This window comes from Tachysurus fulvidraco, chromosome 3 (assembly GCF_022655615.1).
Source record: "Tachysurus fulvidraco isolate hzauxx_2018 chromosome 3, HZAU_PFXX_2.0, whole genome shotgun sequence".
Classification (NCBI taxonomy): domain Eukaryota; kingdom Metazoa; phylum Chordata; class Actinopteri; order Siluriformes; family Bagridae; genus Tachysurus; species Tachysurus fulvidraco.
This window is the reverse complement of record NC_062520.1, coordinates 10,852,846-10,879,896: the sequence shown is the minus strand read 5'-3', so window position 1 is coordinate 10,879,896 and position 27,051 is coordinate 10,852,846. Positions and strand designations below refer to the sequence as shown.

At 35.9% G+C, this 27,051-nt stretch overlaps 1 protein-coding gene across 3 annotated transcripts in view; it reads right to left on the bottom strand.

The window, feature by feature from the left end:
- scn5lab (sodium channel, voltage gated, type V-like, alpha b) overlaps nt 1–27,051 on the bottom strand; it is a 117,687-nt gene that overhangs the window by 59,540 nt on the left and 31,096 nt on the right. Inside the window, exons 6-14 of one of the 3 annotated variants that reach the window (XM_047811643.1) lie at nt 25,666–25,757; nt 23,570–23,821; nt 20,019–20,082; nt 13,711–13,852; nt 13,360–13,557; nt 12,880–13,056; nt 12,104–12,454; nt 8,597–8,696; nt 1,634–1,872 (exon numbers count right to left, since the gene is read on the bottom strand). In XM_047811643.1, coding sequence (XP_047667599.1) covers nt 1,634–1,872; nt 8,597–8,696; nt 12,104–12,454; nt 12,880–13,056; nt 13,360–13,557; nt 13,711–13,852; nt 20,019–20,082; nt 23,570–23,821; nt 25,666–25,757 — 1,615 coding nt within the window. Of the gene's footprint in view, nt 1–1,633; nt 1,873–8,596; nt 8,697–12,103; nt 12,455–12,879; nt 13,057–13,359; nt 13,558–13,710; nt 13,853–20,018; nt 20,083–23,569; nt 23,822–25,333; nt 25,426–25,665; nt 25,758–27,051 lie in introns of all 3 variants that reach the window. The other 2 variants (XM_027149489.2, XM_047811644.1) reach the window with 2 other exon arrangements.

Here is a 27,051-nt window from a genome sequence, read left to right as displayed (position 1 = left end):
TTTGTCACAAAATTAAAAATATTCTGTATTCACTGTCCTCTCTAATCCCACTTTAAACACCACTGTATTAGAGCATTGCAAGCTAGATTGCCAAAATGTTAATCTCAAAACATTCCTTTTCCCCAAAGAGAACAAATACCACATGAGAATGTAGTATCCATCAACAATGAAGCTTCTGAGGTTAAATCATTTTTGACAAACATGTCAGACAGAACTATATACTGAGGCCTTATAAAGGAGACCATGCTATGTTTATACCTCAGTTATAAAATCTGTGCAGGATCTCCTTCAACTAACAATTCTGTGAACCATCATGTGATGTTTGTAAGTGCCAAATAATGTACTCTCCACCGCACACTGCTACTGTGTTTTGAATATGATTACATCTACAAAGCAGCCCTGGACAGTACAGGCTATTTACCGGCACAGAGACAGAGGAGAGACTGAGTCAATACCATCATAAGTCATGCAAAAATAATGATTTCCTGAAAGGATGCATATATTTTCACATGCACGCTCCTCCACCCAATATGTTCCCATGACCCCAGTGTTGAGGAAACTGCTCCAAATCTACAGTTTGATAAACACCAGTAGAGCGAAGCATATTGATTTGACTGAGTGCTGTTGTCCTGACATGACTCCTCTTCAAGACATAGTACAGACCATCTAGTCACAACACACAGAGGTACACGGCAAGAGTGTAATGCAGAGAACAAAGGAATGGTGACATGGATGGATGTTGCTTGTTTGCTTTGCATGATGTATTACATAGACAGCGGCTCAAGGCGTACCGCAGTTTATTCGATACTTACACAAGATATGAGACAAGTTTTTTAATCAAATCCATATATGATATGCCTTCGTTACCTTTTAGTTATGAGTATTTAAAGTTCAGAAAAATGAAAAATATTTTGCATTTCAAATTGATGAAAGATTTAAGCATGTTGTCCTACATCACATTTATCATCATTATTTATCCCTTTATCAATTTATGTGTCAATAATATATACTGGTCAGTTATTCTTTATAAATATTAAAAAACATTACACCAAACTGTATTTTAAAACCAGTTTTCACAAAATAATTGTACAAGATTTCTATCCATGTACATGTTCATTTCTATCTCTGTTTAGAACAGATATTAGAGATATTTCCCCAAATCTATCTTATCTTTTTATTTTATATATACATTCAATTTAAGCTAAATGGTATTTAAGACTAAACATTATTTGAAATTCTCATTGAATTCTCTTCTTTCATCATGCATATCATTTTTTTTTTTTTTTTTTTAGTACTGTCTCCCAAGGAAACAAGCCTGTCTGCTAAAATCACTTTGTCTTCTGTAATGAACAACAGACTTGCAGAAATGCTGCTCTTGCATGTTACAACAATTGTAGTGCTGGATCTAATGAGCAAGCTGCGGGAGAGGTGAGAATGTCCCTTTATCTTGACAAGTCATAGTGAAAAAAATTCAGGGACAGCAAAGAAAACATCATTTTTAAGCTTTCACTGGAAACCCTTTCAAAGTTTTTTTTTTCCATTCTAATCTAAGAAACTCTGCTGTTCTGCCTTCCTCTGACTGCTCTTGGTATTTAAGCTTTTATATTCAACATACAATCTAACTCCTACTCACCAGGTTGCCCACAGAAAGCATCTTGTTGAAGTCGTCTGTCATTGGGTAATGCTCCAAGGCCATGAAGAGTGTGTTGAGCACGATGCAGATGGTGATCGCCAGGTCCAGAAAGGGATCCATTACCATGATCTTGACCCACTCTTTCAGTCTGAGCCATCTAGGGCAGCACGTCCACACCAGGTACTTGTGGGCAAATGTATACCAGCAGGGATGGCATTTCTGGTGGGCTTCCTCCAGCTCTGTTCACATAAAAAAAGCAGGTTTCATTTACTAAAATATTTTATACACAAAAGACATCCTGAATAATATATATATACACTTTGCTAATGTACATTTTAATTTTATTTCTGTTTTTATTCTAAATCTATATTTATTCTAATTTTATTCTACTTTTATGACATGGACAGACAAAAAGCATTTTACTTCATGTTGTACTGTTTATCTATAATTGTGTATTAGACATATAATTTGAATTTGAATAAATGGAGCCTTCACATCGTTACTGATTTACTTTTCATGGTCAGTCAATTACCTTTATCCCAAACATGACTGAGATTCGACTGGATTAAGGAGACTGATAGAACAACACATTTATTGAGACTGTAATACACTGAAATGCTAGATTAGCCTTAAGATCTCTTAATCAGTATTATTAACAGCATAAGTTAACATTTAAAGTCACAGCATAATGATATAAAGTCACAGCACAATGATATATTAATGCTATTAGTAGACAAGTATTAAATAATAAAAAAAGCAAGACAAAAAAAATCTTATCTGTATTAACCAACGTTTACTCCATCTGTTCTCCAGACGAATCCGTCAACTTAATAATAGTAGGCTTTAATTAATATTTGTGGTGGTTATTTGACAGAATAAATAAGTGAGGCTGAATGATCCCAGTGGTTCCGGCATTTACAGAAACCTGAGTTCAGCTTATTAGCAATGTTTAATAACACGCTTTAATTGCTGAAAATTATTTTTACTCAGGAAGTAAATAAGTGTTAGTTAACACCTTAAAATCTCAGAACCAGCTGGTAGGTCCTGGGTCATATTCCTCACTTTAGTATGTTTCGAACACTTTATTATGAGTAATGAATAAGATCTTTTAAGGTTAATAATAAACAGGCTTTATTATGTAAGTATGCATGTATTTAGTTAACATTTATATGAAAGATAATCCACTGTTAACCTTGTTATCTGGAAGTAACTGTATAAATAAATATGTACATACAATTGTCTATATTTGTATATGTATATTAAACTGCACATTTCACATCTGTAAACGTGTACATACAATCATACTGTATATGTCATTCTGTTACACTGTGGAGCTTCTGGCACTAAAACAAATTCCTCGCATGTGAAAACATGCCTGGCAATAAAGCTGATTCTGATTCTGATTCTGATAAAAAGCTATTGATTCTGCAGACCTTTAGTACTGTTTGGTTGCTTAAACAAATGTTTCAGCTTTAATCCTTCATCAGTGATTAATCTTATGTGAGACTTTCCAATTCTTATATTGACTATAAATCACTATGTGACATATTTAACAAGACTTTACCTGGATTGCTTCACAAGGTTTAAACACCACTTGATGACACAGTTTTAAAAAACTACTCTTCATGCCATTCTTCATTTGAAGTTACTTGTACCACAGTGGTGTAGAGTTCAAATCTGATTGGCTAGAAGGTGTTTATTCATTTCTATCATTTCTATAATTTATAATTATATAATTAGTATAATTTACTATAATTTAAATTATGGGTTTATGTGCTAGCAGCCTGCTGTTGTTAAGTGTAATAATAAATAAGATTTAAACATTTGGTAGCATCAAAAAATAAAAATAAAAAATGAAACATACACTTCACAGTTTTTGTATTGAGATGTTACTTTAATATTTATGGAAGGAGTCTCCAGTGTCAGCGCATTGTACCTGTCAATAAGTTTTCTGCCACAGGAGAATCGAATTAATTTGCTTTTTCTACTTCTAATTTAGATTAGAGAGAAGCTGGCTGTTCATAGCTGCTCCAGTGTAAGTGATAACAGTAATTATATTTTTTGCAGACATTCCACAATATAATGTGCAGTTTAAAACTATGAACTGATTAAAAAAGTGTGAGGTGTTTATTTGAGTTTTAAATGTTAGCTCAGAAATTTCAGGACTTCGGTGCTCATAAATGTTAACTAGTGTAGTTCATGATGTTAGTTATTGCTATCAATTAGCTAATGTGAAAAAATAAATAAAAAATAAAAAACATGACAAACTGCATATGAGAACTCAGAAAAGGTCAGCATTTTTATTTTTCATTTTGAGAGCGCTGGGCCGTGATGTAGGAGAGGGGGCTGCAGCAGATGCATCCGTTTCTAATGAGGAATGTGATAAAGACAGACAGCACGTCCATTTCCTTGACTTGGGAGGACTAATGTATGAGCTAACTCCTCAGATGTGTTTGTGGTCATGTCATTCTTTACTGCGAGTGCAGCCACCCTGTCAGACTCCATTTCATTCACTCCGAATGGATATTTACCAATCAGTGAACACAATGGCCATCTCACTTCTGCTCAGAACACAAATATAAATAGATAAAATTTTCCAGCCTCTTTATTTAAATTATTCTAACTGTAGCTACTGCTAACCGCATGTACCGCTAATGGTCCGACTGTATGTATAAAGATACAAGCAAAAAGAGAAGAGAAGCATAATGACAACCATGTGACTGAATCTCAATTACAGTATAAGTTACAGCTTATATTAATTAAAAAATAATGATCATAGATTCAGTCATGTGACAATTTCAAGCCATGCTCAGTACTATACTTGGTTTTACTGTGTCTTGCCATGTCAGCTTTTGTATCAGTGATAATGAGGATTGGCATTTTCTCATGCTAGCACACCTAAAATTGTCCCTCTTTGTCCTTTTGTTAGCAACTTTTCTGCTGACATGTCAACAATTGGGGACCATAGGATTTATAGGCAAGACTTTTATTAAATATGACTTTATTATACTTTGGAAACAGAAATAGTTTATTGAAGCCTCAGTCATTAGGAAACTAGACTTTGGTTAAATGTCAAATAACTGTCTACAGATGGAATATACAATTTAACTGCTAATTGAAAAGTGCCACCACTAAATGTTTCATTCTTTCGCAAAATAAAAGCTCAATCGAGTCAGCATTTTATTTCAATAGGTATCAATTTTCGTGACTTTAATACATTGGTTTTGTGAGACATTGTTCTCTATCCTAATATTTCAAATGTATTCTTTATTCTAAAGATTTTCTATAGAATAATTGTTTTAATATCCTCGATTTTAAAGCTTCACATTTCTACATGTCACAGAGTATTAGTAATTATATCCTGGCTGTCTAATAATTCGAGAGACGGACCATTCCTGCACCCACTCCACTTAGACATCAGGTAGGCGGACAAGCACTTTCTCAGCCTGATGAAGTATGGCTTTGGAAAAAGAATGCCTAGACGTATCAGATATTTTGCAAACGTTAAGACTCAAACAATTCAGGAGACAACATAATTAGTTCATAGCACTTGGTAAAAACTTTTAAATGTGCATATAACATCCTATAACATGTCAGGTTTCTGTCTGCTTGCACACATTTCTTTCACCTTTACACAAATATACGCGTGTGGATTTAAATATCTGCGGCTCACACACAGATTTGCTTTGCTCACACTCAAAACTGTCTGTATCGTGCCCTTATTCACACATTCAGCTTTCATTCTCAATCTGCCATAAATGTTCACGCAGTCAGAAATGGATACAGGTTTTAATAAAAGAAGAAGAAATGCCCCTCCAACTCTGACACTATAATGTTAATGCCAGAAAGCTACAAACAAAACCAAACTTAAACACTGAGAAACCCCAATCAATATCACAGATGTCCACATTTGCCTTTTACTTTGCACTCACTAATATCAGACCTACAGCAAGATTAAAGGAGCTGCAGGAATATCTGACAAGTACTGATTACTCTTTTCATGTGACAGCAATCTCTCCTTTCTGGGCGATGTGTAAGGTGGCTAGAAAGAAGGCCTTTCTCACAAAAAGCATCCAAGCTTGAATAAATCACCCCAAATCATGTAGCAGAATGGTCTGATAAGACCAAAGGTATAATAATTCCATAATTCCAAAAGGTATGTTCAGTGCAAAAAATAAAAAAAAATCCCCAAATGATCACCATAGCTACAGTGCAGCATGGTGGTGGCAGCATCATGCTTTAGGGCTGCTGTTAATTAGCCAGAACTGGAGTTTGTTTGAAGCTGGAGGGAATCATGACTAGCTACACAATCCATGCAATTTTAGGTCAAAACCTTCAGGTGTCTGTTAGTAAGCTGACTATTTCTCTTTTCAGCACTACAATGACCAAAAACATAACAAAATCAACAAAGAAATGATTTAACCAATAGAAAATCGATGTTTTGCGTGATCCAGCCTGATCCCAGACCTGAAAACAAGTACAAATCTGTGCGGTAACCTGAAGCAGGTACTTTTGATAGATCTAGAATGTTTTTGCAAGAAAAAAGTGGGAACCTATTGCGAGTCAGGATGTTCCATGCATGGACTGAGAGAAAAGATTAAAAATAATGGTGTAATAAAAATCAATTCTTCAACAAAGATTAGTTTAGGGGTGTGCACACTTATTCAACTGGGTTATTGTAACTTTTTTCTTTTCCTTTTTTCTCTTAAACATTTTCTTTTTTAGACACTGTAATTTCACAGTGAGATTGGAAAAGGTTCTGACACGATTATCTTAGTTGCTTTTTTTCATCTTGTGTCAAAAATCTGCCGTTTTAACCTGCGTGTTTAGACTTTTATATCCATTGTACCACAGCAATTTACCTTTTAAGACGTTTTAATAATGTACTAAAGAATAATACTTCATAATTTGTATCCATTATAGTTACTTTTACTGCTCTGGAATGTCTGCAAAAACAAGGTTGTTCCAGTTACCCCAATAAACCACTGTTCCCTCTCCAGCCTGCCTTATTTTCTGTATCTTGAAGTTAATAACACAAAGAATACAGCTTGAGAAACCACACAGCCATTCGTCCTGCAGACATTATCCATCATTTTCTGTGCCGCTTATCCTACTGGAGCCTATCCCTGGGGATTCGTGGCACAAGACTGGGGACACCCTTGACAGGGTGCCAACCAATTGCAAGGGATAATCACTCACACACACACACACACACACACACACACACACACACACACACACACACACACACACACACACACACACACACCAATGCCAATCAGCAATCGAGTACCTGGTAGAAACCTTACAACATGAAGAAAACATATCAACATATCAACAGGCAGAAAGAGAAGGGGCAGCAATCAAACCCCCAACCCCGGAGGCTTAGGGCAAATGTGTTAGCCACTTACTGTGGCTCAAATTGTAACAGAATAGTTTTACCTATGACTGTTAAGCACTGGCTTTAGAGACATCAGACTTTAACATATGAAAGTGACTGTGTTAGTTGTTACTATAGAAACATATTAGAAAAAGTACATTAATATGAACCTGTGATTTACCTTGCAGCAGGAAGCCACTGTTTGAGCTGCGCTCTTATAGAAAATTAAGCAACACCTTCCGGGTATTTAACAGTGCTGTGCTAGAAATTAATATCATTTGTTTGTTTTCTTTGGGAAAGTCGATTGAATGCATTCATGAATCCACTGAGCAGCTCTCAGAGATACGGTTGTCAAGTTGTGCTTATTATATGGCTATCTACAATACAGCTAACAGATGACTGCTAATATTATAATTCCACATGACCTTAGTGTTTGTGGTGTCCTCAACAACATCCTGGATGATTCAGAAAGTGTTAGAATGATTAGCTAATAATTTATATAACTCTATTCAGTTGTTAGTTGCTAAGTGCCAGATTAATACGGCTCGGTATGAAACAGACCAATAAGCAGATAAAGACTTGCCAATTACTGATTTAGCTTCTAATTGTATTAGAAAATTGTTCTTTATTATATCAAAATGCCTGGGAGAACTTTATGGTAGTGAAATCGCAGGCAAGAGTTTTATATAACGCATAAACGCCATGTACAAGCAACATTATTAAACTAACAGTATTACAGCAGCAGAGTGTGAGACAGTCATCAATGCTTCAAGGTTATATCCAAAACCATAGTTTAATAGGATTAATCCTATAAATAAACTAATCCATCTTCCAAATTCCTGGCCACGTCTATAAAACTTGGCCCGTTTCATAAAAAAGAAAAATGATTTAATATAATATTAGTTATTATATTGGTAATTACTATTCACTATTCATATGAAATTTTAAGATTGGTTACAATTTAGTACGATTGGTTATGAGTTTTGAAACCAGTCATAACAGTAAAGAAGAGTAAATAGAATGACTCTGAGCATCCATGTAAGTCATCTACTGTACATGAGAGGTAGTTTAAGTTGGTTCTCAAAGAGCAGTCCTGCTACAGTGGGAAAGACCTCTTGTGAGGTCCTGATGATGCAGCAAACAGGCTGTTTCATGATTAATCGGGTTTATGGAGGATAACACCTCTCTCTTGAAAACAACAGAGAGAGGAGTCTCAGGGGACCGCCTTAAGAGGGAGCAGATGGAGGTGCCCTTCTGTCCTCACACGCTCCAAAAGGCAGAGCTGACATTTTAAATCTATAGTGGAAAGACGTTTAGTATGAAATGCTTGCAGTGCCAAAATAGGTGAGATCAGCATGGATTCACTAGTATGTCTAGTGATGTAAAAAGAATTCTGTGCCTTGAATAAGTAATTATTATAATTACATATTACTTTCAATTATTTGAAATATGAGATGCTGGAAAATAGCTTGAAATGCAGATTTCAAATGAAGATGTCTCCTGAGCTGTGTTTCAGAAACGGTTGTTAAATTTGTCTGTGGACTAGTTCTGAGAAGCAGTAATTTCCACTCAGCGTATCTTACCTTCCATGGCGTCAGTGAGGTAGCTAGTAGCACTTAGCGCCCTGTCTCGGCCCTCCAGGGACAGCTGCGGGAGGAACGTACTGCTCAGATCGTTTGATCCCTGTAGAAGGCAAAAGGGACTACGGTCATATGAATGAAGTGAAAACAAAAAAGCAAAAGTCTGCCAGTGTCACTTTGCTCTATCTGTGGAGAAAAAGGTGTGAAATTTTAACAGTTATATCAACTATTCTAATCATTTTAATCATGAAAATTCAGTTTGATGCGTTTAAAATACACCTCGGACCAGTTGGGTGGCGTGTTTTAAATGAAGCGCATGCTACAGCTGAACTATAATAGGTTCATTAATTATTCTGCTTTGACACAAGCACCATTTAATCGAGGAAGAAATAAAAACCTGAAAATGACAAACAGCTTCTCTGGTCAATTAGAGAGGTATCCTACTGATACAGCGCTCCAAACATAGTCTGTAACGTGTGTGTGCTAACAGAATTGCACTGGAAATCTGTATATAGCTTTTTTAACAACAATACCCATTCAAGAACACTGTGGGTATCTGTGATTAATCGTAAGAGTTTCGGTATCAATTATATTAGGCCTTGTTTTAAGCAGGGACTCGCCGATTATTTCAAATTTATTTGACCCCAGGTAATCAAAGGTATGACGCAAAGTCACTTTGTCACTGGCAACGAGAACGCCCACGCTGCTATTTTGGAGGAAAAAAAAGTGGTCCTTTCTAGTGTGTGTGTTTGTGTGTGTGTGTGTGTGTGTGTGTGTGTGTGTGTGTGTGTGTGTGTGTGTGTGTGTGAGAGAGAGAGAGAGAGAGAAAGACAATGTGTGTGCGGCGAGACTTCACAACTCCTATTCAACTGTTGCTATGTTACCATGGCTGCATCGCCAAGACAACAGTGTATCCCCACTCCCTCCCCCGGCTCATTTCTATCAGATAGGGAAGAGGTTGTCAGGTCTCCTGAGAGCTCCTGATTAACCTGTGAGCCATTCAAGACTTTTTCTTTGCAGCATGAACAACTTTAAATCTCTCACACCAATGTTCTCAGTGTAAATGCACATTGATTAAAAAAACAAAAAAACAAGACATCTATCCAAAACCAGTACTATAAGTTAACATCCTACTCGCTGCTTATTATTTTACTCACCACACACCTTAACAAAAAATGCCTCTCTGTCTCGCAAATTAGATGCTCAGTGTATTAGAAGACGTGTTTGTTTCTAGTACTTTCAGAAATATTGTCCAAGTTTACTTTAGTTGTTTAATCAGATAAATGACCGTTTCATATTTATTAGTTTGGCATTAACACAACACATGTAGAGTTTATTGCTAATAAGTCATATATAGTACTTATTTGAGCTTCTGTGCAATAAAGGCTTCAAGGGAAAGCTTTGAATGGGCCGTGAGTAAGCTATGTGTCACTGAGGACATTAACCAGGGTGGTTTGGAGAAAAGGGCTTTTGTTCCCTAGAAAAGCTTGTCATACTCTCTGTGTGTTTATTTGTGAAGCGGTTTGATTTCAGAATTTGGCGTCTCAATACAGGTGTGTTTGCACTTAAAAAACACCAACTTTCACTTCAATTATGATTTTAAATATTGTCTATTTATTCAAATGCAGTAACCTAAATCTATTTGTAGTAGAATTACTTACATAATGCTAATGGAGGTCGAATGAACAGTTAAAGTATTATCAAAGCAACAAAGGTCTCATCACTTGTCTGCTTTTATTTGCAGTTGCATCAGATTCACAATGCTCTTAATGGAGGTCGATAAATCCCAATTTATTAACAAAACCATTAAGGTCTCGCCTCTTTTGTCTGTCAGTAATAAAGGATTTTGTCCCTCATTGATATGTGGAATTATGTTTAGAACCTGAGATATGGAATTATAAAAAACTGTTTGCATTTCTGTAAACATATACAAATCTTATATCTTCCTAAATTGCGGTACGCATTTTTAACAATCTACTGTATCCCGGTCTTTCTCTAAGATTAAAGAGCTAAATGAAGCCTTTATTTTTCTTTTCTAGTTTGTTATAATGTGGCTGAACCTAAATTTGGAGTCTTGACCTAATTCTGGAAAGCCAGAATAAAAAAAATTAAAAAAATGAAAAAGAATGAAGAAAAAAAAAAAGGTTTTGGCCAGGTTTTCTAGAAATGACTATAATATCTACTTTACCTTAAACATAACAAATCACCAAAACAGAAATGGAAATGTTAGAATTATCTTATATAATGTTTTTAATCTGTTTTAATTTATAAGATAAACTATATGACCAAAAGTCACATGTTAAATTGTAAACACCTGACCATCACATGCTCATGTGTTTTTTTTGAACATTGCAATCCAGATTTAATTCCCCTGTGCAGTTATAATAATCTCCACTCTTCTGGGAAGGTTTCATACAAGTTCACAATAGCTTTAGTGAGCTCAGACAATGATGTTGGATGGGGAGATCTGGGGTGCGGTCTGTGTTCCTGTTCATCCCTAAGGTGTACGGTGGGGGAGAGGTCAGGGCTCTGTGTAGGACACTTACACAGTGGCATGAAGGAACATGTTCCAGGAAAAGGAAACTGTAATGCTACAGCCTACAAAGTCTTATACAATAGTGTACTTTGAAGATATGCTAGTGATGCTCAGGTGTCCAAACACTTTTGGTTAAATAGTGTATCTGCAATAATTATGTTGTGCCAGGAGCCAGTTTAAAAAATGCACTGTTAAAAAAAATCTTTCTCTTCTTTGCCTAAAGATGTCCGAAACCTGCCATAATAATAGTAATGTTAAGTTTCAGTCAGGCTTTGAGATAGCTATGTGTTATAATGAGACAGATATAAGGGTTAATCCAATGCTCTAATAAACACATGGGAAATTTAGTAGAATAGAATAGAATAGAATAGAATAGAATAGAATAGAATAGAATAGAATAGTTCTATTCTATTTCCTAGAATAGAACTGACTGATTGAGCATGGCCAGTTTAAATGCAGTAAGCAACTTTCACATCAGGTGATGAGAATAAGCCTGATGTGGATAATTCTGCTAATCAGGTGTGATAAGTGATAAGGTGTTTAATATAAAAGTTATATATTATAATGTTCGTATCTTAGCTATTACGTTACATTATTGCAAAAAAAAAATGCAATAACTAACAATTGCTTTTAGCTAATTATTGTGTTAGTGGCAGTGGTAGTGGAATAGTAAGTGGGAATGCAATTTTATCCCTTTCCGTTTATCCCTATCCCTTTTCCCCTTTTCACTGTAGTCTAAAATTCACTTTTGGCAAAGATTTAGATGGACGTGAAAGAAAAACTATACAATTTAAAGGGGTTTCCTAGATTAGAACACCATACATAATCCAAAACAAATTCAAAGTTCTTTGGTTTAATAAGGTTCAACAAATCATGTTTTGAGCCGCACTGATTGTAAGTAACCCACGTATTCATGAAATATTTTTGAACCTCAAAATTATTATACTGTTTGCTAGTACAGCAGATTTACTCACACTTTCTTCTTTGACCTTCTCCATGGTGCATGCGGGTAATGGCAGAGGGGTCAGTGGTCCTGGACTCGAGATGCCATTTTGATCTATAGCGACAAACAGCTTTCCGTTGATATTGAGGCTGGGGTAGAAGACCTGAGAGCCATGACTGCTTGTGCTCTGTGCACTAATCCGCCTCCTTTGCCAGGGCAAGACAAGGGAGCCAGGACGACTATCCGGATCACCATGATTGCTAAATTCATCGTCAGCATCTGTTTCAGATTCTTTGTTCCTCAGACGGAAGTTAAAGATACTGGCCTGGCTTTCCCGTTTGGTCCACGACGACAGAGTTCGCACCACCAAAGCGTTTGATTGCTGAAAACAAAGAACAGACTTATCTGACACAATCTGCTTTCTGCATCTGCTAAATGGCAAGTGATTTATCTCTAAGAGAAAGCTGAGAATTGCTACACTGTATTTCACTCACTGTCACTGATTATAAGTTGACGTTTCGTATGTTTTAAATGGTAAATTGTCATTTTACTCGCCAGCTCTCAGGAGAAATTTGTGTTATTTTGAAAATATGGAGTGCAATATTGTAAAATATCATGAAAGTTAGAAAAGCTATGAGTAAGAAACTACTAAATAATTTCAGTGATTATATCTTTTTATAGAACCTAAGTCACAAAATAGATATGAATTTTGAAGAATTTTGCCTTTCGTGTGTGTGTCACCATTTGTTTCACATTCCAAACATATTTGGCTAATTGTTGTCAGTTTTATCAAGAAGAACAATCTACCTTTGTTCCATCTAAAGTATCTTGCTTTGGTGACTTTTCATCACCATCGTTCTCCATCTTTTCTGAAAGTGGCCTCAGGCTTTTCTTCCTGTTCTTGTGCTCTTTGTCTTCTTGAGGAGCCAAGGGAGACAGGTCAGGAGCCAACACTGACTCAGTCTCCTGAGATTTGTGAGCTGCCTGTAAGGCACGGTGGGATAAGGGAGGTGAATTATCAAGCTGAGATGACTGAGGTATATAAACAAGAAGGCAAAAATATCAAATCATTTTCTTTACATATTAAAAATGATCAAGGATGATAGTTGTGTTGGATGTATGGATTAGCCCAACTCAAAAAATAAACTGTTCTAAATTTTATGAGTAAAATAAAATCTACAAATGTTAAATTATGTCTTATATACAACCCAGAAAAATATTGTGGAATCTAACGATTAACCATAAGTAAGATAACGATAAAGGTCTCCGTGCAAAGTGCACACATACTTGCTGTTCTTTTTTTAGCTGCTCCATGGCGAGCTGAAACTCTTTCTCTTTCTGCATCGCCTCGGCAAGGGTAGCTTGGTTCTGCTCTTCATAGGCCATAGCTACAACTGCCAGGATCAGATTCACCAGGTAGAAGGAGCCCAGGAAGATCACCACCACAAAGAACACCATATAGGTCTTTCCCGCAGACCGTAGCGTCTGACCAAATTAATTCATTCAAGATTTAGTTTCAGTATAAAGATGATTTAGATTAGCAAATTATTGAGTTGGCTTATCACCTAGAAATATTACATCAAATAAGATTTTTCAGGAATGAATCCAGTCTATTACACAGACTGTGAAGATGCAGACCTGATGGTATAGGTTTTCCCAATAGTCCTGTGTCATGAGTCTGAAGAGAGAGAGAAATGCCCAGCCAAAGGTGTCAAAGCTGGTGTAGCCATAGTTTGGATTACGTCCTGTCTTCATACAGACAAAACCATCTGGACATTTTCTGTGAACAAGAACATTGCAATCGTTGAAGGAAAATTCTCAGGCTCAGTCCATTGATTTTCACCATTTTCAATTCATGATTTTATATATATATTAAATCTGAACCATGAAAACGTGACCCTGGTAATAAAGGAATACATTTTTTTTTTAAACTAAAAAAACAGGGCCATTTGTTCAGTCAGAAATTGTAAGTAGAAAATAAAAACATAACTTTATTCATTTTATTCACAACTTTAACATTTTACATGCTATGTACAGTAAAGCTTTCTGGCATGCATTCTATCCAATAAGAAAGCTAGCTATCATTCAAAACAAAGTCTTTTCCAAACCGGAGAGCTATCATTTATGTTTTTCCAGGACATTTTTCATTTTAAAAGGATAAAAAAAAGGAAAAACACAAATTTAATTAAAATATTATTTCTGTATATTTTTCTGCATGGGATATATGGAACAGTGACTGTAAAAAAAAAGCTGATTAATTTTTTTTAATTTATTTCCTGAAATTGTGGCCAAATTATCTAGAAATATAGTAGACATACGTTGTTTTTTTTTTTTTTCAAAACTTAGTGTTCAAGTCAGGCTACTAAAGCAAACCACTCATAACAGCGAGAAAAACAAACTAACTAAACCAAATAGCTCACCTCCTTTTTGTATCTTCATAAAAAACATTATCTATTCATGCCAAATTATGCATTCATAGCTTGAATACATCCCTACTTCACATAGCTTTATGAGGATTTTCATTGCATGAGATTTCAGAGTGTATAATCATTTTATAATCATTTTAAACATGTCATCATCTTATTGCCTCCATCATGTTTCTAGAATTTCCTACCATGAAGAGTAACAGTGAAGCACCTATTACATCTCAAACTGTTGTCGGCCCATGAGAAGAGGTGAGAGACTGTCAGCATGGGTGACTTGAGAGGCCAGTGGCGCCAACAGACCATGGCACTGCCCCCTGTCCCATTTCCAAGCAGCTTTGCTTTCCTCAGGATAGCAATGTCTGGTGCCAGGCCACTATGAGTGTGAGGGTGTGGGTTGACGGGTTGTATCGCTCCCAGACACCTTGCCATGGAGGAGGTGCTAATGGATGGGCCCCACTTGACTTCGTCTTGAACGGGGGCTTTGTACCCTGCTGTACTGACAGCACCCTCAGTTTCTTCTCGAACAATCAGCAATGCAAACATGCTATCAAAGCAATGTTCCACTGATTAGAACTATTTACAGTATCCTACTCGGACCTTTACAATGACGGCAGAACCTTATTAAAACATGTTATAGTTTTTACATCTTATAAGCTTCTTCTAGGAAATGAATCGTGCTCGGGATTTACTGTAAATATTGAGATATGATTTGCTGTGGAAGCGTAATGTATGTGCAGTTCCTGCCAGCATCTGGCATAAAAGCAGCATCAACCGTATGATAATGCATCCAACAAACCGTTATCCCAATCGATGACCTTCTGAAATACAGAGTGGCAGATTAAGGCCGTTGTCATCTAAGGTTAATTAGAACCCTAGCATGCAGTTACTTGGAGAATTTGTCAAAGAAAGTGCTCTCACTCAGCACAATAGCAGCTGGGATCATATCACTGAAGCACAAGCCATTCTAACATAAGCTATTTTAGGAGCTTGTAAGTACTTCTGTACCGCTGGGGTCCAGGGAATGAGAAAGAGGCAAAGACAGGGCCAGGGTGAGGGACTCTGGGAATTGGTGTTTAATGCTGGTGCACGTAATGCACAGTCTTCTTGTTCCTATACAGTTGTCCTTTTTCAGTGTGTGTTACATTAGAAGTTTATGCCAAACTGTAATACAGGTTACTTTCAGTGAACAGCGGTAACAATCTTAGAATCACTGGGATTGAATTCAATAACCACACAAATCAAAATGATTGGCAGGAGCTAAATTATAATTAGCATGGTCCAAACTGGTAACTTTATATGGAAACAGGGCTCATATTGCAATTTGTTGGCTTACTGTGGCTGGTTTTGCCATTTGGAATAAAGAAGTACAATAAAATATCTGTTTTCTTCAACCTCATAATAACATAGCTGGACCAAACTAGATGAGCTGCACAAGGTATTCAACAGCAAGCATTCCCTTCCCCCAAAACTGTGGAGCAGCCACTGATGAGGTCCCATAGTTGGTGAAACGCCATCTACAACAACGAGAGCAGGGGCTGGACTCAAAGCATGAGTGCTGGGTCAGAGAAAGGGAACACTGGCAGTGCATGCAACACCTCTCTCCTTAGCAAAACAATACAGACAATGAAAAAGGAGGGGAGGGACACGGATGCCAGGCAGGCTTCAAAACCTAGTGATTCTTCCCCTGTGCTGAATGTAGATTACTGCCCATGCTGACAAGGTGACAGGACATGGTGCCTTCCTTTCACACAGATTACCTAGCTCCCAATCAAGCTGGAGTAAAATATCTGAAGAATTCGTAGCAAAATTATTAACACCAGGCCTTTTCTTTTAACAATAATCACCAACATGTACATGTCAAAAAATGGGAAGAGCTGCTTAAGCATTAGCTGATATTTAATACTTTAATTCATTAACAAACAGTTGGTCTGAGATGAAAAGGAGCCAGTTGGGTCCTGCTGAGCTATTTAGAGTCAGATTTGTTCTGGATTGAACCCAAAACCTTGATCTGTTCACTTGGATGACCTATAATAATCACTTGTGTTGTGTTATGAGGCTTGAAAATACAACTTAATCATGGTGTATATATAGTCTTACTTTAATGAACATGCCTAAACACCACAGAATTACTTCTGTATTACGCTTAAGTAGATGAGTCAATTTTAATAGATATTTTGGGACTACTAAGGAAATGTTTTTTTATAAGTCAGCATGGTGGAACAGCATTTTATAAATGATCCCGGGGAAGGTGTATTCCCACCTCATGCCTGATGTTCCCCGGATAGGTGCTGTGTGTGTGTCCACCATGACCCTCGGGTTCAATCTAGTATTCATTTATTTGCAGTCTTTTGTTTATATTCTACTTTTTCAATGTATTACATTATTTTGTACATCCACTTTCACCACTACTGCAAAGATACCTAACCTAAAACTGCCATTGCGTCACAAGATAAAAGCTTTCCACAAAACAGCATCCTTGACTCTGTTTAATCTCTGCTGTACACAGGTCTGGGTCAATGTTCTTATCATTGGACAAGACAAACAGTTTGTCATCTGTTCTTTTGGGCAGAGGTTATGGTCAACATTTACAAACCTCTTTGTAATTTACGACAACATTAGGCCACCGTGGCTACACCCCAATAACACAAGGAAACGCAACAGATTTTCTGTGTTTAATTTCTAGCACCATAGCTACGAGGGGGAAAAATGCTTTGGAATTTGAAATATCACATTATCAATTAGTAGCTGCTTTTAAGATAATGTTTTAACAATTTGCCACTGGGCCAAAAACTGTAGGAGGCCATCATTTTGAACCTCAGTAATAAAAAGCATGCACAGCAATTACTGTCTATTTCTCATCGAACAGCACTTAAAATCCAGAGGAGCAGAGATACTTAGCATGAAACCCTAGAAGCCTCAGAGAGATGATGATTCCTTCTAAGCCATCAATATGCCCATTCGCTCTTCACTATTGTTTTATTTAATTTATTTATTTTAACTCTCTGATGGCAATTATATGCACTTGTTTTAACTTGTAAATGTCAGCTGCCCAAAGGATAAAAAGTGCTCCTTGTCTGCAGTATGATTTCTGCCTGCATAGTTGACTTCTAATGTATAGCTAAGAGCAGTGTGGTCAAAAGGCACAAAGTGGAGGTATAAAAATAATATAAAAAAATAATGCTGAGATGATTTGAAATTGTAATAGACATTTTAAAGGCTTTCATTTTTGCTGAGTGCAGCGCTGGGAGTGAGGTGCCCAGTGCATTATTGTTCAGCATTACTACTAAATCCCACAGTAGCATAGCATTAAAACAATTTAAACCATTAGAGAGTTCAGAGTAATGTTTGCTTGTCCATCTTGTGATTATGTTTGTGCTATGGTGCTTTTGGGAAGCCAAGACAAGGTCAATACTTGTCATTAATTGGTCTGACCTTCTGGGCAATAAAAGCTATTAAAGTGTATGGCATTAGTGGATTCTTTGAACGACTGAGCTGTCTATCTATCTATCTATCTATCTATCTATCTATCTATCTATCTATCTATCTATCTATCTATCTATCTATCTATCTATCTATCTATCTATCTATCTATCTATCTATCGACTGATTGATCTGTTTATCTATGAATAGCATATAATACTTGCAATCACTATAATTTCTGAAAAGGATAAGCGAATAAGTGACGTTTTGAAAGTGAATACATTCTCCATGTGGACATTTGACACGAAGACTCTTGTTTTAATTATTTCAATTATAACTTTTATTCTCCGGATACTCCGGTTTCCTCCCCCGGTCCAAAGACATGCATGGTAGGTTGACTGGCATCTCTGGAAAATTGTCCGTAGTGTGTGAGTGTGTGAGTGAATGAGAGTGTGTGTGTGCCCTGTGATGGGTTGGCACTCCGTCCAGGCTGTAGCCTGCCTTGATGCCCGATGATGCCTGAGATGTAGTTCGGATAAGCGGTAGAAAATGAATGAATGAATAACTTTTGTTTTTAAATGTTGTATTTTGCCAGCACATTATAGCACGGCCAACAAAAAAGTTGGGGTCTTAAAATATATATTTTTCACTAATGGTAAATGTTTAAATAAACTTTTCCTATCATCCCATCTTCTAATATGTGTTCTTCCCACATTAAGCAGACAAGTCCTAATGCTCCTAATGTTCCTAATGGCCAATAACAGACATCCCGAATGAGCTCTAGCAGACATTTTGAAGCCCAGGGTAGCATCTTATGGGTTATAGTTGCCTAAACATAATGGATAGGGTGGAGGAAATCTGTCAGTCTTGTGATAATGATTTTCAGAGTGCACAGACAGGCCAGTGAAAGGTTTTTGATAGACGTGTGTTAAGTTATGATACTATAGAGCTTTTGTCTTAAAGCTAATGAAGATAAAACAACAAATGTATTTTGTACATGACATGTGCATGTCAGGTAGAGGTCCCCAGTGAAAGGAGCAGCTGGGTATATATGCTAAGACATCACTGAAGGCTATATACAATTATCACTTAGAACAATAATACACAAGCTTAGAACATATTTATTTATTTAGCAACGTAGGCATACTGTGCCCTCAGGATTATAAACTGTGGGGAAAATAATTAGTATTTTATTTTATTTATGCAAAGCTATAGGTATAATAATGTTTAATGAAAAAAAAGTAATTAAACATATACAGTATATTTCAGATATTTTTTAAATAATAATAATAACTGTATTTAATAAAAATAAAAGAATATTTTTCATAAAATAATTTAATTTAATTTAATTTAATTAAAAATGTAGGCGTAATGTGGTAAGTTGACACCAGATAACATCTGCTTAAATATTACTGATAATAGCTGCGCTTAATAATCTTAGGACTGAAGGTCAGCTAGCAAACGTGTAAGATGTTGTTGGTGTACTTTAATCAAGAAAAAAAAAGATCACTCGAAATCCATACTTAAAGTGACATATAGATTGACTATTACCCTACCAAGTTGTCTTTGTTAATAAAACAGGTTTACCTGTAATAAATGATAAGAGGTGACAGCTATAGCTTTAAGCAACAGTAAAACACTATGACATAGTCAGTTCATTTTAAATTACAGTCTATCATGTTCAAATCTACCATGAATATTAAAATAGCATCCACACTGCTAGTACTCTTCTGGAAAGCACAACTTTAAAAGCTTTTTTTTAGTGACTGGTGGCTTGTATGTTCCATCCGGTGCTGAGGAGAGCTGTTCAAGGCCACTGACTCATGTATAGACACACACTTGTGCTGATTCAGGCCTTTAAAGCCGCCTAGTCCTGTTTGCTTTAGTCACACTATGACAAGAACGCAATCTATTGCTTTAGACCAACTGCTGTACAATCACCGTCCCAATTACTCCACAGACTCACCTTCAATTCATCACATCATCAGATAGAGTTTTAAAATTAAATTACATCATTTTGGATTTTGTCTTAGAATTAAGTCTCATATGTTTTTAGAAAGGTGACCACTTATCCAAAAGCAAATAATTTGTCTCTCTTACCCAGCATCACTTGCAAATCCACATATTAAGGCATCCCTGGATCCATCCTCTTTGAAATAGTTGCCTGCAAATGAGAAAAGTAAAGTAACTTGTCATTAATGTTGTGTTATATTAAAATGCCAACACAGTTTCCATACACAGCTCCAAATGTTCATGATCCACTTGTTAATAAACATATCGAGGAAAGATATGCATCAAGTCAAAGCTATGGTACAATAACATATAAAACAGAATCAAAATAACTTAATAAAAGTAATTAAATAAATAATTAAATAAAATATTAAATATATAATAATTAGACAACTCCATACACTATTTACTAGTGTAGTGCACGATTTTTTGTTTATTTACTCATACTATTTAACCTAAAAAAATTTTTAGGTTATTTCTATAGACACATACTGTATATTCAGTCTCAATTACTTCATTGTCCTTAGGTTTGATACAGATCAATACTTTCGTGGATTTGGTTAAAACTGTGAATTCAATTCAATGAAATTTATTTGTATAGCTGTTTTAACAATGAACATTGTCTTAAAGCAGCTTCACAGAAGTATAAAAACAGAATAAAAAAATGAAACTTTAAAATTGAGGTACTATTTATCTCTAAACGTGAATTTGACTGTGTTGCTGAGTAATGAGCAAAACTCTGTAAGTGTCTAAAATATATTTTTCCTATAATTGTGCTATGTAGAGCTCCAGCTGTAGGGAAAAGTAAGCTGGTTTCAGATACACTGCCTCCGCTAAAGGGGGTGACTGGGAGACTATGTGTACAACTGTTTTGACATCACTACCAATGAACCTTCTGCCAATCAGGTCGAGTCTTCCATTTTATCCCCTAGTCTTCATACCATCCATTTCTCTCAGACTCACTCTGCCACTTCAGACTTGGAGTGCTTTTAGTTGACAGGAGCTGAAGGAGGATCCATGGCAGGTCACGATTTGTGGACTGCCCCATCCTCAGCCTTCAGCTGTCAGCATTGCTGGTTTCAGCAGTATGGCCTTAAATGTGTCTCTTGTGTAGCCTGGACTCATACATATATATATATATATATATATATATATATATATATATATATATATATATATATATATATATATATATATATATATATATATAAATATATGACACAGAAGCACTCTACGGAGACACTTATCATATTGCAGCATCTGCCTGAGTGCTTCCTGATCAGGTGCTATTGTTTAGGACAATGTCAGTGTTAGTTTAAATTAAAGAGGAGCAGATGATGTTGGCGGTTTTTCCACAATCACAGCATTAAAACTATCATTAAAAGCTGGCTGCGTTTCCACAAGTGCTTATTTATCATTCATCATGTGTATTGAAAAGATAAGTGGCCTCCTCTCACTCATTCCGTCTACACTGATCATAAAGTTACAGTAAATAAAGAGAGTTAAAAGCATGGGTGGTTCATGTTTTTCATCGATCCAAACTTCAGCAGATGCTGGTCTTGAAGAAACCTGTTTTCTTGCATAGTATGCGACTGCAAAGATTGTATTTGTGTACTTATAGGTTACTGGAAGACACTTCAGTCATTATCATGGTATGACAAGGCATATCAGGAATCATATCCATCTATTTAAGTCAGTGTCCTACATCCTTGTACTGCAGGTCATGTTATTGAGTGCCAGCACTGTCCTAATTGCTATTCTAATGAAATGAGTCCAACCAAAAATAATACTAAATCTCGTCTTAAATAGATGTCTGCTCACCTAATAGCATTGTGATTCATCGACAAAGTTATGATCAACAGGCATAACATCTTTTTCTAATATACGTAAATATGCTAAACATCAAAGTAATTCATTACAGATCATGCAAATAAAGCTTTTAGATAATAAGAGTACATTAACAGTATTTCTCTCTGATAAATTCTGCTATATGTCTGCCGAGTATATACTCAACAACAACATTCACTTAGAACTGTATTTAGGCATTTAAAAAAGACCATGATGTTGTGATAAGGTTTTACTGGGAAAACCTGAGGTTATTATAATGTGCTGTTGAACAATGTTAGCTAATATTGACGAGGCCTGTTAAGTTAGCATGACTGGGCAGAATACAAGGGATGTGAATATATTTCGAATGAATCACCAATCAAATGTTTTCCAGCTAAACTTTAAATGAAACAGACATAGGGTCATAGGGGTTAATGCACTAAAAGACTACTGTGTTTGTCTCTTCATCTTATGAATAAAGAAGATGAAATTTGGCATTGTAAAAAAGTGAAAAAATCAGAAATATTTATTATGTTCTACTTTAGAGAGGTGGAATTGCAGACATGGCAACATGTTAAACAGTAAAAATAAGTAAAAGTTGATTTTTTTTTAACCAAATACACCTATAATGACTAATGCTTATACAATCATTATAAAAAAATATTTTTTTAAATAAAAAAAATACAAATAATAATAAATTATTATATTACAAATTATAACTAAATCCTGATTACTTCTTGAACTAAAAAAAAATCAAAAAGTGCTTTTCAGTCTCAGATTAGAAGCTAACAAGTGTATGTTAATTAAAATAATTGCATGTTAAAAAAATTAACAAGTGCAAATTAATTAAGATGTTGATGGTCCTTGTGGACTCAATTTTAGTCGGAATGGATAAACATTGGTTACAGCAGGTTTGTTTTAAAAAATTCGTTTTGTTAGCTTTATCATAAAAACATTAATACTTGTGCATTACTCATGATGATGAAGATGAAGATCCTGTTTTGTTTGTGTTAATTAAGGCATTAAATAATGTCTGTTGGGGGATCTGTTACCATTTACTCAGGGGGTTTTCTTCGGTCTTTTAAACCTTTTTTTTAAATTGGTTTCTTCTTTTTTGCATTATGTAATATTCAGCTATAGAACTGTCATACCTAAAATAAAGGTTTCCTGAATGACTCCAAAGCATAGCTACAATAGCTACAAAACTTTATTATACTTACTGTTTACTTTTCTAGACACTGCTGGTCCGCTTTTAGAGACTAAAGTTCAACAATTTGCCATAATCCTCTAGCCGAGTGGTTTTCAAACCACTGCTCTAACCATTCACCAGTGTCATTTTTTGACCACAAAACTCTGTTATTTGGATATTTTTGCTTATGGACCATGTGTTGATGTTGACTTGGTGAAAAACACCAGCACTGCTACAGCACCAGCTGACTCCTTACCAGCAGCATCACCATGCTATTGTTATTTCAGTGTCACTGTTGTGGTGAAAATACTCCACCATCCAAATGATGGTCTTATATTGATCCTTTTCCACTGATAGGTGGGGTAGAGAGTGCCTGACAGACTGTGCATAGCAACTACAGTCAGAAATGCATTATTCTGGCAAGTGTTGTGGTGGATATGGTGGAGATATGTGTATATGAATGAATTTTTCTAACCGTATCAAGCTGCAGCAATGTATCCCAACATTTTGTCCTTTTTCACATAACAGATATCGGGTTGCTTTGTGTCATTGAACCTTAATCGATATACAAATCCAAGTGAAATACCATACCAAATTTCAGGTACTCAGACTGAACAGCTCATACCTTCATCCATGTTGAACTCCTCTAGTGATGACCAGGTTCTGTTATTGCAGAAGAAGGAGGTGTTGCTGTATAAAGAGGCGTCGGTGGTGTTGAAGCAGTTGGCTGTACTGCGGATGCATTTCTGACGTAGGTTACCCATGAAGAGCTGAAGGCCGATGAGAGCGAATACACTCAGACAGAACACAGTCAGGATCATGACATCTGCTAGCTTCTTTACTGACTGAATCAGGGCACCAACAATGGTCTTCAGGCCTACATGAGAATTACACCACAGTTATAGTAAAGTTCAAACAAGGAATTAATCACAGCTACAAGAGTAATATAAAATGTAAAAAATATATATATATATATTAAAATATAATTGTTCGTATATGCAAATATAATTATGCCTGGCTTTACACTACCTTTCAAAAATGTGGAATCTCCTGTCATTTATTATCCAATAATCATTTACTATTATTTATTTAATAACTAATAAATGTAATTTAATAAATGTAATACATTTTATATTTATAGATAATAAATATTTTATTCATTTATTTATATACTTTTTTATTATTAATGTACTAAATATGTATTAAATGTATGTCTACATAATACAAACTAAAAAAATAAATAAAAAAATGTAATGTAATATATAGTGATTTCTCCTCAAAGTATCAGGTTGTAATCATTGCTTTTGCTTTATATATATATTCTATTTTACATACATTTTATATTACAAATACACGCTATTTTCCAATTTACTAACGCAGATGTATTTGAAATAGTTTTATATTATTTAGAATGCTAATTCCAAACTTTTGAATGGTAGTGAATGTATTATGATTAAGAACCAGAATATAAATATAAATGACTGTACTAAATAATGGCACTGTCATATTGCATATACACACTCAGTACAAAATAAAATCAACTAAAATGAATGAAAATAAGTTTTCTTCTTGCATGCCCAGTACTTGTGAACAGAATTCTATGATAATGCAAACCAATACTGAGTGTTAACAATAACAATAATGTTTCTATCACAAATCAACATAAACACACCACACAACATCAAAAGCAAGCACATAATTCTGTCTGTGTTTTATTCAAAACTCCACAGACTTAACAATTGACAACAGACGCCATGGGGAAAAGATAACTTCAAACTGAGTGAATGACTAAATATTTTCAACCTGCAACAATTTCACTCAAATAATTCACTCACGAAATGTAAAATTGAGGGAATGCTTGAAATTTGCTTTACTATGTGGTTGTGCGTCTGTTGTCAATGCTCATGGCTTACCATGCAAGTCACTCTAAAGCTATCCATGCCTGTGTTAGGTGTTAAGCACTAAGGTCCAATGAGACTTTTGGTGTTAGTGAACCAAGCCTGCAGGCTAGAGGCCGCTCTGTAACCTGAGCCATCAGCCGTAATTTAATTTCGCTTGACTCTATTTGCTTTGTTGTACAACGTGTTGGCACTTGAAAGTCCTTTTGTTTGACACTCAAGCATATAATGTTATATGACCTCCATAAGGGCACTCAAAATAAAGTGCTCATACAGAATCTCTCTAGACCAAAATTGTTCCTGCACTTACAGCGGTTTATTGAGTTATAATTCAGACACCTCTCACGCTACCAAATCAAAAGTCTCATTGCCTACACATAACAATTCCTGGCTTCCAAAAGAGTCTCCAGATTTGGAAGAGAGGGAATGTGTGGTAGGCGTTTAGTCCTTGGGCAACACAGGTCGGCCTTAGTGGTTAACGCCCTTCTCACCTGGTATGACCGAGATAGTTTTCAGTGCTCGTAGGACTCTGAACGTCCGTAACGCTGAGACATTGCCCAGGTCCACAAACTCAGTAACATATCTGCAATAAGCCAAAAACCGAAGCGCACACAATGACAACACCACCAACAATATGCATACAAGACAGAAGAGGGACGAAGGGATGGGTTGTTCTTGGGATGTGGACATGAAATGCTCGAAGGGGACAATGTTGAGGGCAGGTGGATTGAGGCAGCTGGATTTTAAAGGAGATTTGCACTGGACTGGACAACGAGCAACACTGCGGCCTAATTCCTAGAATACAGCAACATGTACCCCTTACCTGGAATTACTGATATAGTTTTCAAAGCTCGGAGGACTCTGAACGTTCGAAGTGCTTGTAGATTGCCTACTTTAATAAACTCAGTTAGCAACCTGCAGAATCAAATTACAATTATTTCAAAAAGAAAAATGAAAGGGAAACTGAGAAAAACAAAGCACCTGAGTGACAGAAAAGAGAAAGGGGGAAGGTACAGAAGAATATAAAGCAGTGTAATTGATGCACTTTTTTAAAAATCTCTTGTCCTAATATTACGAAATGCTAATAGTCACTGACCACAACACTATTTATAACATGTGTTGTCAGCAAATGAGACACCGACAAGACCGTGTGGTGTTAGAATATGATTGTGTCTGGACGTATAGCTCGGATGTGTGGCAGTCAAGCACGAAAGGGCAGCTATTCAGTTTCCATAGGAACGTGGATTGCAAGGAAAAGCATCTATCATTTGTCGCTGCTTGTATCTGTTAAATAAAGCTGGAGTGGTGAAAAAACATTGCTCAGGTCACTTAAATGCACTTTAAAGTGTCTGGGCATGTGCTGGCGAGCTTTTATAATCAGTTTTTAATGCTTTGTTGCTGAGGAAGGGGTGAAAATGTTCATCAGAGACGATGTTGAAAGTATACCCTGAATGTGCAAGTACCTCTTCACAAGTGCTTATTTTTATGCAGCTCTATTTTTCTCACTGTTATTGCAGTTAAATACTATTTTAATTCCTCATATATTTACCTGTATATTTAATTCATTTCAAGATAAGTGCCACTCAAATCTCCTTCTTGTGTATTAGAAATGAAAATGATTGCAAAAGAAAAGCCATGTCGGCACTCAATTAAATGATTTCCTAGGGATTTAAAAATTTCATGGATAAAATATTTCAATGGCAAATTGTACATCTATTGAAAAAAAATCTAAAAAATGATATACAACAATAAACAACAATAAATAATACTCTTAAGGTTAAACAAGAAACATAAGGGATAAATGGATATCTGCAGGGTTGCTACCACTAAATACATAACAAACAGTTGGGAACATTTAGCCAAAACTGAGTCTTACCCCTGTTCCTATGGCAACGCCTGTTGGGGGCTTGGGGTCATGCACCAGGGTAAGTGATGATTAATTTAAAGCTACAGTATGTAGGATTGTTTTTGGTTAAAAGAAAATAGATCTGTGATCTTAAAAATGATCTGAGCAGCTGGGAGTTGGGTTTCTCTGGGGTCATTTTGTTTTCTAAACATCATCAGTCACCAACTTCAGTAACAAATGAAGTCTGGCTAGAAAAGTGATTGACAGTATACAAAAGCCAATCAGGATACAGAGTGTGGGAGAATAAGATTTTACACTATAAGATGAGTTTTAGGGACTGTTTAGGGATTAGTTGGTCTCTAT